Source organism: Helobdella robusta, assembly GCF_000326865.2.
Source record: "Helobdella robusta unplaced genomic scaffold HELROscaffold_22, whole genome shotgun sequence".
In the NCBI taxonomy this organism is placed as follows: domain Eukaryota; kingdom Metazoa; phylum Annelida; class Clitellata; order Rhynchobdellida; family Glossiphoniidae; genus Helobdella; species Helobdella robusta.
Genome location: NW_008704170.1, coordinates 1165985 through 1179847, shown reverse-complemented (window position 1 = coordinate 1179847; position 13863 = coordinate 1165985). Strand labels below are relative to the sequence as shown.

General features: G+C 30.0%; 2 protein-coding genes across 2 annotated transcripts; both read left to right on the top strand.

Moving 5' to 3' along the window:
- Window positions 1–2829: 2829 nt before the first annotated feature.
- On the top strand, window positions 2830–5555 carry HELRODRAFT_171954 (hypothetical protein; the record flags this gene model as incomplete). The annotated part of the gene is made up of 2 exons (XM_009018634.1): window positions 2830–2848; window positions 4516–5555. 2 exons carry the CDS (start codon window positions 2830–2832, stop codon window positions 5553–5555), a joined length of 1059 nt encoding a protein of 352 aa, XP_009016882.1.
- HELRODRAFT_126217 (hypothetical protein) lies at window positions 5505–10721 on the top strand (the record flags this gene model as incomplete). The annotated part of the gene is made up of 3 exons (XM_009018633.1): window positions 5505–5548; window positions 10263–10346; window positions 10604–10721. Coding segments are annotated over 3 exons (246 nt in total), but the record flags the coding sequence as incomplete, so codon positions are not given.
- Between the last annotated feature and the right edge of the window lie 3142 nt (window positions 10722–13863).

Sequence of the window (13863 nt, the reverse complement as noted above, 5' to 3'; positions counted from 1 at the left end):
ATGATACGGTTCAATATAGACAGTAATTATGCACCACTAATAGTAGCAGCACCGGTAAAAATAGTGTAGTAGTAGTAGAAGTAGTAGCTGTAATAGAGGTAGTAGCTGTAGCAAAAGTAGTAGCTGTAGTAGTAAAAATATTAAGAAAAAGAAAGGTGGTCCATCCTTAATTTGCCAGACAAATACTAACCTATTCAGTAGTTGCAATTGTATAATAGTAGGGGTAGCAGCAGTAGTAAAAATATTTGTACTAGCATCAGCAGCAGTTGTAGTAGTAGTAGTAGTAATAGTGGCTGCAGTAGTAGTAGTAGCTGCAGTACTAGTAAAAATACTAGTGGTAGTATTAGTAATAGTGTCGCGAGTTTGTTTGTTTTAGTTTGATTGCGAACAAGGAAATGGGATTGAATGTTTCGCTTGGCTGCATGAGGTATAAGAATTCAAGGCAACCCACCACCGCTACTACTACTACTACTACTGCGGCTGCTGCTACTACTACTATTACTATTACTACTGGAAATAAAACTGTTACTACTACAGTTTATTATTATTACTAAATTATTTTTAATTTACTTAAAATAATTTTTCGAGATTTCGAATATAATTTTTCAAGCAACTAAATTAAATGAATTCAAGAAAGACATATATTTTTTCGCAACTAATTTGAACAGCAAAAAGAGATTTTAAATAAATAAAACCTGAGATAAAATAAAATTTATGAAAATAATTTTAACAAGTATTAAACTCATTTAGTGGTGACCATTTTTACATGTTTTCAGTTTTCATTACGGTTTTTCACACAGTTATATCAAAATTTTGACAAATTTTACCAAACCTAACCAATATTTTCTATTGTGGAGGTTGCCAGCCGTAAATTTTCCAACGTTTCATATTTTAATTAATATAAAAAAATATTTTATTCCCAAAAAATATTAAATATTTGTTTAAGATTCATTCTATATTATTATTTAATAATTAAAATATTCTATATTGTAATGGAATAAATATCAAAGATTTTCATTAGAAACAATGTGCTAATTTAGTTTTGTTATAGAAATATAATTAATTAAAACTGACTAACTAAATATAAATGATTAATTAATGATTAATCAATTAATTATTGATTGACTGATAAAGTATTGCACATGCATGTTTGTTAATTTCGCATTTTTTTAATTCTACATTATTGATTGTTTTCTCATTCTGGATAATGATAATCGAACTTAAATAAAGGCTACTAAAATATTGAAATTAATATAAATTTATTGTAACATAAATGCTAAACAATTATTTAAATTACATTTTGGCTTTTTGAGCCTTTTAAAAATATGTAAAGTTTATTAAAATAAACATTTATTTATGGGAATTTTATAGAATGAAAATTAATCATAATAAATAGTAAACGAAGCGAATACTTCTTTCTCTTTCTTTCTATTTTATTTTCTCTTTTTTTTCTCTCTCTCTCTTTCTTCATTTTATACATACACACATACATACATACACATACACATACATACAACCATATGTACAAACAAAGATACATACATCTTACATATTTTACCGATATGCTTCGAGGTTACCTTTCTTTCCTTAGAGCCCCAACACTATTAAACTCCTTAACACAATATGTAAGTTTATAAGTGTTATATCAGTTAACTGCAGTGAACTGTCTTATGCAACGAATCACATTTGGTGTTTATTGCAGAGGTTCCTGCGTGTCTGTGTGATAGAGAACGTTCAATTGAATGCCGAAGTGTGAATCTATCGACATATCAGAATGTTAATCTATTTGTTACTTGATGTTTGACTGTTCAGTGTCATTCATCATGTTTTGGTTTTAGCATACTTACATAAATACATACAGTGTATATACATACACACAGTTTACATACATACGTACATACATTCAGTGTACATACATACAAATATATACATACATACATACGTGCCAACAAACCTACCTAAAACCATACATACAAGCATACATACGTCGTTCCATGCATTGCCCATGTGTTGATATTTGCGCGCTGATATATTTTGATGAGAGGAGCTTGAAGATGAAGATGAGGAGGAAGATGATGATGAAGATAATGATGATGATACTTGTGATGTACCTATATAAAGGAAATAGATTTGTTTGGGAGGATAATGACGTTCATACAATGAAGTTATTGATTACGTCACTGTACATTGCATAGATATCAAAATATTATTTTATTAATACCTAAAATACACTCTAGAACAAACAACAACAACAATAACAAATAAAAATAATATTGATATTGTTATTGTTATTATTTAAAATTTTTTTCCAACTTTAATTGATTGAATGGGTGGTCATTAAGTTCTGTTCAATCATACACGTAGCAGACCTTTTTAATACACTGTGTTTCAATAAATACAGTATATTTAAACAACCTATTATGCTGTATTTATTAAAATAATTACGTGCATTATGATACGTGTAGAACAAATTAAAAGTTTAATTCGTTGGTTTCCAATCATTTTATTATATCGTTAATAACAAATAGTCATCAGCTGACCCAATGACATTAACAACAACTACAACAACAACAGTGTTAATATTAGTTATAACTGCAACAACAACAATAAAAATATTGACAACACATCTGAAAGAACTACAAAACCATTCATCGTATCGTCAATATTGCTTATACAAACGCATACAAAGCACCAATACTAATCATAAAATAATAATAATAAAGTTTTATTTATGATAAACAATAATAATAATGATAATAAATAGCAAAAATATTAATAATAACATCAATTCTAAAGTATTGCGCGTAAATTTTTTTTAGAACTTTTGATATGGATGTCATTCGAGCTGGTATGTCATTTTGGTTTCCATTATTATTATTATTATTATTATTATTATTATTATTATTATAGTTTCAATTAATTATTTAATTAAAGGATTATTTAACAATTGATTATCATTAGATAATGAATTATTATTACATACTGGATATGGGCTTATTGGTTAAATTTAAATTAAATTAAAAGAAAGAAAAATTAAATTTTTTCTTCTGTTATGATACGTTATGTTTTATTATTAAATTATAAGTAATTTTCTGGTACGAAGGGTTTAATTGATTATTTAATAAATCAATTTTTTAGTCAATTTGTTGATTAATTAATTAGCTTCTTAATTAATTATATAATCTAAATCAAATCTGTCATATTCTTTTCTTTCATAAAATCTCTGCGGTCATATCAAAATAATAAATATAGTAATAGTAATAATAATAATAATAACGGAAATTATAACAATAATAATAACAATAATAAACCAAATAGTATCCAAATTACAAAAAAGTGTATCATTTATACAGTGATAAATGAAGAAATGATGTTGTTTAAATATAGAGAGTTAAGGCTGCATTAAAAAATTAATTATAGAAATTTCTCATATAGTTATACAGAAAATTTTATTCATGTTTTTTGCATATTAATTAATTAATTCTTTCATTTTTTAGTTAATTATAGAGAATTAACGCTATATTAAAAAATTAATTATAGAAATTTATCAATAATTGAAAATAATTATATAAATACTAATACTAAAATATCATTGTATATGTAAATATATACAATGATATTGACAAGGAAAACCCACAATTATTATTTTCATTATTATTATTATTTCTATAATTTTCTAGTCGACAGTCAATTTAGGAGTGTAAGGGCGTATGCTATGAGACACTGTCGACCAATGGAATGAGAGAAAATTTTTACTTTTGTTTATTAAATTTGTATTATAGTTATTGTTCTTATATATTTGTATATTCGTTTGTTTTTAAGTTTGTTTGCATGTTTGTTTGTTTGTTTGCATGTTTGTTTGTTTGTTTGTTTGCATGTTTGTTTGTTTGTTTGTTTGCATGTTTGTTTGTTTGTTTGTTTGCATGTTTGTTTGTTTGTTTGTTTGTTTGTTTGTTTGTATGCACGTTTGTTTGTTTGTTTGTGTTTGTTTGTTTGTTCATTCATATATTTATTCATTTAATAATTACATTTATTTCAATTTTCTATGTATAATGATCAAAGTTTTTTTTAGATTATATAGTTTGTATTAAATTTTGTTTTTCGTATATTATGTCATAAATTCATTTATTTATTCATGTATGCGTTTATGAATTCGTTCGTTCGTTCATTCATTTGTTCATTCGGTTCATTCGTTCGTTCATTCGTTTACTCGTTCGTTTATTCATTCTATAATTTTATTTCTTCACTTCTAATTTTATAGGAATACTACAATACAATAACTCTCTAGTTTATTTTCAATTTACTAGGAAATAATCCATCCCTCCACTCAATTATTTTTAATTTATTTAAAATACACGTCGTAAGGTTATCTGTTTAGTTTTAATTTATTAAAAAATTGAATGATTCTTTGATTAATTTCTTTTACTATCAATGCATGAGTGAGCGAATGAGTGAGTGAATAAATAAATGAATTAATTCATTCATTAGTAAATTAGACAATTTATTTATTTACAGGTATGAATTATTACTCGATTCGTGCTGGTTTAGTCAACAACAACAACAATCATAGAAACAACAACAACAACAACAATAACAGCGAAAATAGCGATATGGAATCATTAATAATGAGAAATAATAACAGCAGCAACAACAACAATAATAATAAAGAATATTTTTATGACGCATTTGATAACTCGATGACGTCTCAATTTATAAACGCGCCCATTAAAAATTTGTCACCCCATAACAGTTCGTCGTCTTCGTCTACGCCATCACTTCAGCAGCAACAACATCAGCAACAACAACACCAACAAATGATGTTGCATCAGCCCCATCTACCTTCCATGAGTCCCCATCACCACAACAACAACAACAACAACAGTTACAACCAACAACAACAACAGCAGCAGAGAATAAAGACATCGTCGTCGTCATCATCGACGTCATCACCTATTGATTACATGACCACCACCAACAACAAAAATGATGACGTCATTGGACTACATAGACATCTCCAGCAACAACAGCAACAACATCAGCAACAACTATCGCTTCACATGTCACAAGGCAACAGCAACAATAACATCAACAACAACAACAATAATAAGATTGGCGATATGTCTCGTTCCATTTCATGTTCCAACAATAACAACATCAACAACAACAACAACAAACTCATGTTATCTTTACAGCAACAACAGCAACAATATCTGAACCAACAGCAACAACATCAGCAACAGCAGCTGCCACTACTTCCGGCAACCCAACCAAAAATCGAGAACGACATGATGGACGACTCAAGCATGCTCCAGCCACCACCTTCTGCGAGTCCACCAAAAGATGACGACGACGACGACTCACTCAGTGGCGATGACGATTCAGTTATTTCCGGAAACGGAAGTGGAAGCAAAGATGGCGGCGGAGAAAATGGCGGTCGCGAAGGTGAAGGAATAAGTGGTGGAGACGGTGGGAGTGGTGGATCCCCTCAGTACCCCCCAGATGTTCAGATCTACCCTTGGATGAAAAGAGTGCATTCCACCCATGGTTCGTGCTAGACTGGTTTTGTTGTTTGGACGAACTGTTTCGCTGTTTTGATGCACTAATTAAATGTTTTTTTCCACGAGTTACTTGTTTTTTGAAGTTTCCCAGTCAGCTAAGGCACTTTGTCAATCACTAGTTTATTCATTTATTAAATCATTCAATCAATCATTCATTCATTCTTTCAGTCATTTATTGAGTCATTCATTTAATAATTTTTCTTCGTTTTTCTTCGTTTTTCAAACATTTTCTCATTTTTATTCAACATTTAGCAAATTTTTTTATTAAACGAGTCCGTATATAGATAATCCAAACACAAACACACACACATATATGCATATATATATATATTCATTCATTTTCATTCATTCGCTAACTCACTCTCACTTACTCACTCACTCACTCACATTCGTCCGTCCGTTCGTTCATTCATTTAATCATTCATTCGTTCGTTCAGACGTTCATCCAATCATTCATAGACCCATTCATTTTACATTGCTACAATCTTCCCACTTGCTAATGGCGCTACATTAAATAATAGAATATCTCATAAATCACGCCGGTGGTTACAACCTTACTTCGAAAATGTAGTAGTGGTAATAGTAGTAGCGACAGTAGCCGCAGCAGTAATTATAATTATAATAATAACAATAATAATAATAAAAGTAGTAGTAGTAGTAGTAGAAGAAGTAGTAGTAAAGACAAAATTAGTTGTAAAAGCAACCGTAATAGTAGTGGTATTATAACTTGTGTGTAGTAAGAGTTGAAGTTATGAAGTAGTAGTGTAGTAGTAGTAATAGTGGTAGTATAGCTTGTAGTAATAGTAGTTGCAGCATTGGTGTTGGTGATAGTTGTAGTAGTAGTAAACTTTGTATAGTATCAACTGAGAACGTTGAAGTGAGAGAAAGAGAGGGGAGAGAAAGAGAGAGAGAGAGTAAGACAAAGAGAGAGAGAGAGAGAGAGAGTAAGACAAAGAGACAGACAGACACACTGCCCTAAACTTGTACTGACATTAAAAAAAATTGGTGCCGTTCAAATGTAAGTACTTGGGTACTTCTGCTTTCCGGTACGAAAGGTGATTCGGTGGATTGGTTCATGAATTTGTGTGATTCTCTCTTTCTCTCTCTCTCTCTCTCTCTCTCTCTCTCTTTCTGTGTGTTTGTTTGTATTTGTGTGTTTGTGTGTTTGTATTTGTGTGTGTGTTTGATGTTCGTGGCAATAAATTTGCAAAAAATTAAACAAAATTACGTCACCCATTTTGCTTATTTTGAATACAAAATAAGTCATCTGAATTGGTTTTATTTTCAAAATTAAGATAAGAAATTTACTAATCGTCATAACCTAAGCATTGTTATTGAGTGATATACTGAGTAAAATTGACGATGATTGCAATTGTGAAGATGATGACGACAAAAACGTTATCAGAAGAAAGACAGCTGAGTTGATGATAACTGAATGATGGTGTTGACGATGGCAGAAGTGATAATGCAAAACGATGATGCTGTTGATGACGAAGAAGATAAGGTTGTATGATACGAAAGATACCTTTTATTGATTATTTACACTAGATGCAACACACACACACCACACACACATATATATACACACGCACGCATGCAAGCAAGCACACACGCACGCACACACACAGCAATTTCTAGCCATCTTTAAACGCGCAAATGATTGGCTGTTAATATAACATGACTCTACGTACATACATAACATACATACATATATTCAACTCATACACACACACATACATACATACATACGTACGTACATATCTCTGTTTTCCTATCTGCATACATGCATTTCTGTTTACGAATTAGTAGCTCACCAAAATGTGGCTAAGTATCTTTTAAGAATTAAAACTACTGTGTTGGCTCGCTTGAGCGATTGTATGTTTGTTCCCTTCATATTATTTGTATCTTTTGTTTTGTTTTGGTTGTTTATTCATTTTTTATGACGGGTTTTTGCATAGATGCTTGTATTTTGTGAAGATTTTTCTGTATAGACATTTTTCATTAGCTAGTTACTTTGCTCTGAAGGTTTGTTTAGTTTATTAAACAAAGCAATCAATCTTAAATGAGATTTCATTTTCTTCAAAAATGTTTTAGTCAGCCAGCAATTAATTATAGCCAGGGACGTATTTACAGGTGTACAGTAGGCCCTGGAGCAGCAAAAAAGATAGTGCCCTCTAATTAATTAGTAATTTTCCTTAATTATCAAGTAGGGGTTCTGAATCATTTAGTAGTGAGTTTTCTTCTATTTATTTTAATTGATGCGTCAAAATGGCCATAATTAATGAACAACAGCAAGAATTCAAATAAATTAATGTACCGTATTAAAACCATAAAAAGTCAACTAACCAGAAACATATTAAACAAATCAATTAATAAAAAAAAATTAATCAATTAATCAAATAAATAATTAACTCAACAACTAGTTAACTTATCAATCTATCCATCCATCCATTTATCTATCTATCTATCCATCCAACTACCCAACAATCTATCTATCCATCTCTCTATCTATCCATATATCCATCCATCTATCTGTCTACTATCTATCCATCCATCTATCTGTCTATCTATCCATCCATCTATCTATAGAATGATATTTCCTCATCAAGGAAAATCCAGTAAGTCAATCCGTCATTCTGAAAAAAAAAGGAATCACTAGAGCGTGACGAACATGCCGTGCTCTCCTGATAATGATCCTCTTCTGTTTCATGATCATGATCATGATGATCCGCTCTTTGTCGTTGTGATGATGATGATTGTGGCGAGGATGATGATTAGGAAGAGGATGATGATGATGATGAATTTCTTGTTATTTGTTGTTGTTGTTGCTGCTGAATTTTCTATGGTACAGCTTTATTGATATTGTTGTTTTGGCTCGTTGAGGACCGTATTTCAGTGTTAAAACGGCCATCCCGATGACGATGATGTTGAAGATGATGACGATGATGTTGAAGATGATGACGATGATGATGACGGTGATTGAAACGATCATACATTCAAATGAGCCAACTATAGAAATGCAATCTAACTCAATTACACTGAACAAACTAACTTGTGATTGAGGAGGAAAAAGAGCGAAGAGAGAATAAAGAGCGAATGGATGAATGAATCAGTGAATGAATGAAGGAACGGACAATCAATCAAACAAACAAGCAAACAAACAAACAAACGACAATCAAACAAACGAACGAACGAATAAATAAACAAACTAATGAACAAAAGAATGAATAGAGGGTAAGAAAGGAGTGATTAACTGAGACGAACATAATGAGTATCAGAGCTTGAATTATTTCATTATCACTGCACTGGATGACTTTGTAAGGGCCAAACTGTAACGAAACCAACTAAGCAAAACCTAAAACAACCTAACGAATATTATACGAACTCACGCACACAGTCACACACACACACACACACACACGCTTTTATATATATATATATATATATATATATATATATATATATATATATATATATATATATATATATATATATATATATAAATTCATATATAAATATATACAAATATGTATATATATTGTTGGAATAAGACCATATTTTAAGCAGTATTGTATGAATTCTACCGAATTGTTGGCATTACCCAATTAAAAGTTTGTTGAATTCTCCTTAACTAGAATTATCGCTATTTTATTATTATTATTATTTATTTATTTATTTATTAATTATTCTTTTATGTCATCACCATTCCACCTTTGTCATCATTTAAATCGTTGTCATCACCAACATGATCACCAGCATCATCATCATCATCGTCATCTGCGTCATCATCATCACCACCACCACAATCACATCATCATCATCACCACCACCAACTTAATTTTTGCCATCTTTGAAAATTGCACTTGCCTCAGTCATCAAAAACACGTGTTACTCTGTTACTCACACATTCACACATACGTACACATACACACATACGTACACATACATTTTCACATATACACAGTCAAACATATTTTTTCATCACACACACACACACAAATGTACATATACGTACCTACGAACGCGCAGAGAGACAGACACGCATACAAACATATAATCAACACACATACATACAATCATTTATTCTAACGCATATACATACATACACACATACATACCAACAGACAGACACATGTATACATTAGCAAACAAAATATAAAAATTACATCAATACATAAATGCTTACCAAATTAAACCATGCATACATACAGAACATGTCGAATCTAGTAAAGAACAAACTGCTAAATACAAAAATACATAATAATAAATAAATATAAAACTACTATCTATATCCACATATACTTAGAATTGGAAATACTATCGATATAGTATTGTCATAATGTACTATTCAAAAATGCGTTAGCCCAGGTGTGTTTAGTGTCATGTCTATTGTATCAAAATTGTATCTCATCTTGTTAATGATTGTCTTTATCATTATCATTGTTGTCGAGATAATGCTTGTCATCATCGTCATCGTCGTCGTCATCGTCAGTTTGAACATCTCCTTGTTGTTATTATCATCATCATTCATATAATCAGATCATTATTCCATAATTTCAATTATCACATTCACCATCACCGTCATCTTTCCATAATCATCATCGCCATCTTCGTCATCATTTCATCACCATCTTCTTCATCAACACCACTACCACCTATGCCACTACCACTACCGCTACCGCCACAATCAGCCGCAGATGGTAGCAACGGAGTGGATAGCAAGCGCACTCGAACCTCCTACACCAGACACCAGACCTTGGAACTCGAGAAAGAGTTTCATTTCAATCGGTAGACGATTCATTCTTTGAATAAAAATTAATTTAGTTATTCAGTTAATTAATTAATTATTTATTTATTTATTAATTTATCAAATTAACTTATTATAAATTTTTATTTTATTAATAATTTTTAAGCTCTGCTTTTAAAACAAAATCATTTTACATAGTTCATTTTCAAAAAACTGATTTAACGTTTATCCTTCATACCCATCAAACAATTGCAACCAACAACCACAACCACAATCGCCACAACCACATCCGCCACAGCTACCTGACCAGACGCCGTCGCATTGAGGTGGCCCACATGCTGAACCTGACGGAGCGCCAGATCAAAATCTGGTTTCAGAACAGACGCATGAAGTGGAAGAAGGACTACAAGATCGCTCACCTCGCCAAGGCGCAGCGGGCCGCTCACGTCGACGTCATGCAGGGGATGGTGGCCGCTGGGGTAGGCCCTGGGGGGTCTATGCTTCATCATCATCACCTGCCCCTGCAACATCATCACCACCATCACGTTCCTATGGCTCATGCTCATCATTATCTGTAGGCTGGCTGGGGAGATGGTGATAAAGATGATAGAGACACGGACAAGCAAACGCAGACAGACAGACAGACCAACACAATACTAACGAATAGTTAATAATTTTTTTTCTTTTGCGTAGATTGTTGTTGAACATTTGGCAACAACATTAAACGCAACAACATTTCAACAAACCATTTTTTACACGATAGGGTACAGATAGCTGGTAATATTTATACATACATATATAAATGTGTTCGTTAACTTTCAAGTATTGAGCGTGCAGGTAAAACCTGAAGAAATAAAACTCAGAAACCAGCATGAGCTCTTCTAAATAAATCACATATATAGTAATATAAAACACATAAAATATAGACAAATAATTATATAAATAATCAATAATAATAACAGTAACAACGTTAATGATAATGAATAACTGATGATAGCACACTTACATACAGACAATCAAACAGACAGACAAACATATACATATGTATAAATTTTAATAGTTATTGTTTACAAACATGGCTAGGAACCATTTTTTTCATGAATTTTTATGCATGTTGTTCATTGTACGTTGTTTGTGAATAAATAAATAAATTATTAAATCTAGAAAGAGAAAGAGAGAGAGAGAGAGAGAGAGAGAGAGATAGAAAACAAGAAAGAGAGAGAGAGATAGAAAAAGAGAGAGAGAGAGAGAAACAGAAAGATAGAGAGAGAGAGAATGCAAGAATTAAATGGAAAAGGAGAAGGGACACCTAACGCATAGCTAAAAATGAACGTTATTGAGTTTGAAAGTTTAGTTACTCTGTATATTGACATTTTTTTTGTAAAATTTTGGATTATATATAACACATATAAAATTTTTATTCTGCGTTATCAATACAATTATTCTCTTGTTGAAACATTATTACTACATTATTATTATTATTCTAGTATTATTGTTATTATTTTTGTTGATATTTATACGGCTTGTCCTGAGTTTCGTCTTTTCATAATATTAGTTGAATTGTAGTTTATTGTATGTATGGTTGTATGTATGTATGTTCGTATAATTGTATGTTTGTTTGTATGTTTGTACGTGTGTATGTTTATTGATTTTTTTTGTATGTAGTTGTGTATGTAGCTGCATGTTGAATTTTACGCTAATTTTACAATACGATTTGAGCTGATATTGTTTTTATTTATTGCTAGCAAATTTGCTCTGTGGTAAAATGGGTAAAAATTTATACTGTAATCCTTAATTCGATAATAACATCAATAATAACAGCACTAAAAATTGAAATTTTAACAATAATACGGTTAATAAACTAATTATTATTAAACTAATTTTAATACATGTCTTACTATTAAATTTCTTTACTGAAGCTTTATAATGTTATAGGTTTGTCTCTAACTAATGTTATTATTATTATGAAATTAGTAGTATTCATTTATCGGTTCATAACTTATTATTAATATTACCAATATTGATATTATTATTATTTACATAATTCTCGTTGTAGTAGTAGTAGTGGTAGTAGTAGCAGTAGTTGAAGTAGTAGTATTATTAATATGTAATATTTTAGAAATGTTAGAGTTTATTTCATTAACTTGAATTGAATTTATAAAAACCATTTGAGTAAAAATTTCATTTAATTTAACTTTAAAATACGTTTAATTGCGTTTTAATATGATTTTAAATTTGCAATGATGAGTTTCTTTATTTTCAATTGTGTCTTTACTGAGAAAGCATTTTGCTTAATTAATGTTTTTCATATTCGTATCCAAGACAATTTCAAACACAGTTCTCAGCTACATTGGGTAATTTTTTATTAAAATTTGCAGAGAAGAGATGCCAAATCCTTCATAATTTTTATTCATAAAAATTCATAAATTATTATTATTATTCTCATAATTTTCATGTTTTCCATAGTTTTATTAATAATAATTATTATTATAAATCACATTTCGTTCATAGATATTTTATAATTGAAATTAAGTACGATAACACCAAATTAATCATTCAATTAAGTGAACTCAATTATCTGGTTAATTATCATTAATTTTATAATGTTTAATTTAAAAATAATTAAATAAAAATTGTATCAATCATCCCTAGCCATCCAAGTCATCTATAACTACACAAATCATAAACATTGTTCTGAATAATACATATAAATCATACAAATCATTAATAATAATAATAATATTATTTTTATTATTATTATTAATTATAGTTATATAGCAATTATTATGAATCAATACTGTCTGATTTTTTCAAAAGGGTAACGATTTTTTTATTTTATTTTTACTAAAAGGGTACGAGCTATACAAACTATATATATATATATATATATATATATATATATATAGATATATATTTTTTTTTCTTATTATTTTTGATGTTGTTGGTATTATTAATTATAACCGTTGTCACTGTTCATATGTCTTGTTTTAAAGTATTTATATTTATTGTTGATTATTACATTTATCTGGCTTTTATTTTATTCACGTACTTTTTTTGTGCTTCTATTGTTTATCAATTTAATTTTTTGCGTTAACTGTAAAGTAATGATGAGTAAAAAAATATCACATGCACACGTACACACGCACACATACACGCACACACACACACACACACACATACACGCACACACACACACACACACACACACAAGTGCATATATATACATACAATATTATTCATATTTTTTTCTCATACCACCCGTTATTATTTTTTTATGCTCGTATCAGCGTAATCTATTTTTGTATTTATCATGTAAAATATTAAGAACAAAAATACACACACAGAAAGAGATTGACAGACACACACATACACACAGATACAAACACACACACGCATACACGCATATATATATATATATGTATTGTTTTGCTGTATATATACTATAGAAATATATATATATATGTATAGTAAAAAGAATTAAGGGTAATGATATACAAGTTTTGTATTTGTATGTGTGTTTGTGTATGTGTTTGTGTGTGTGTGTTTGTGTTTGTATCA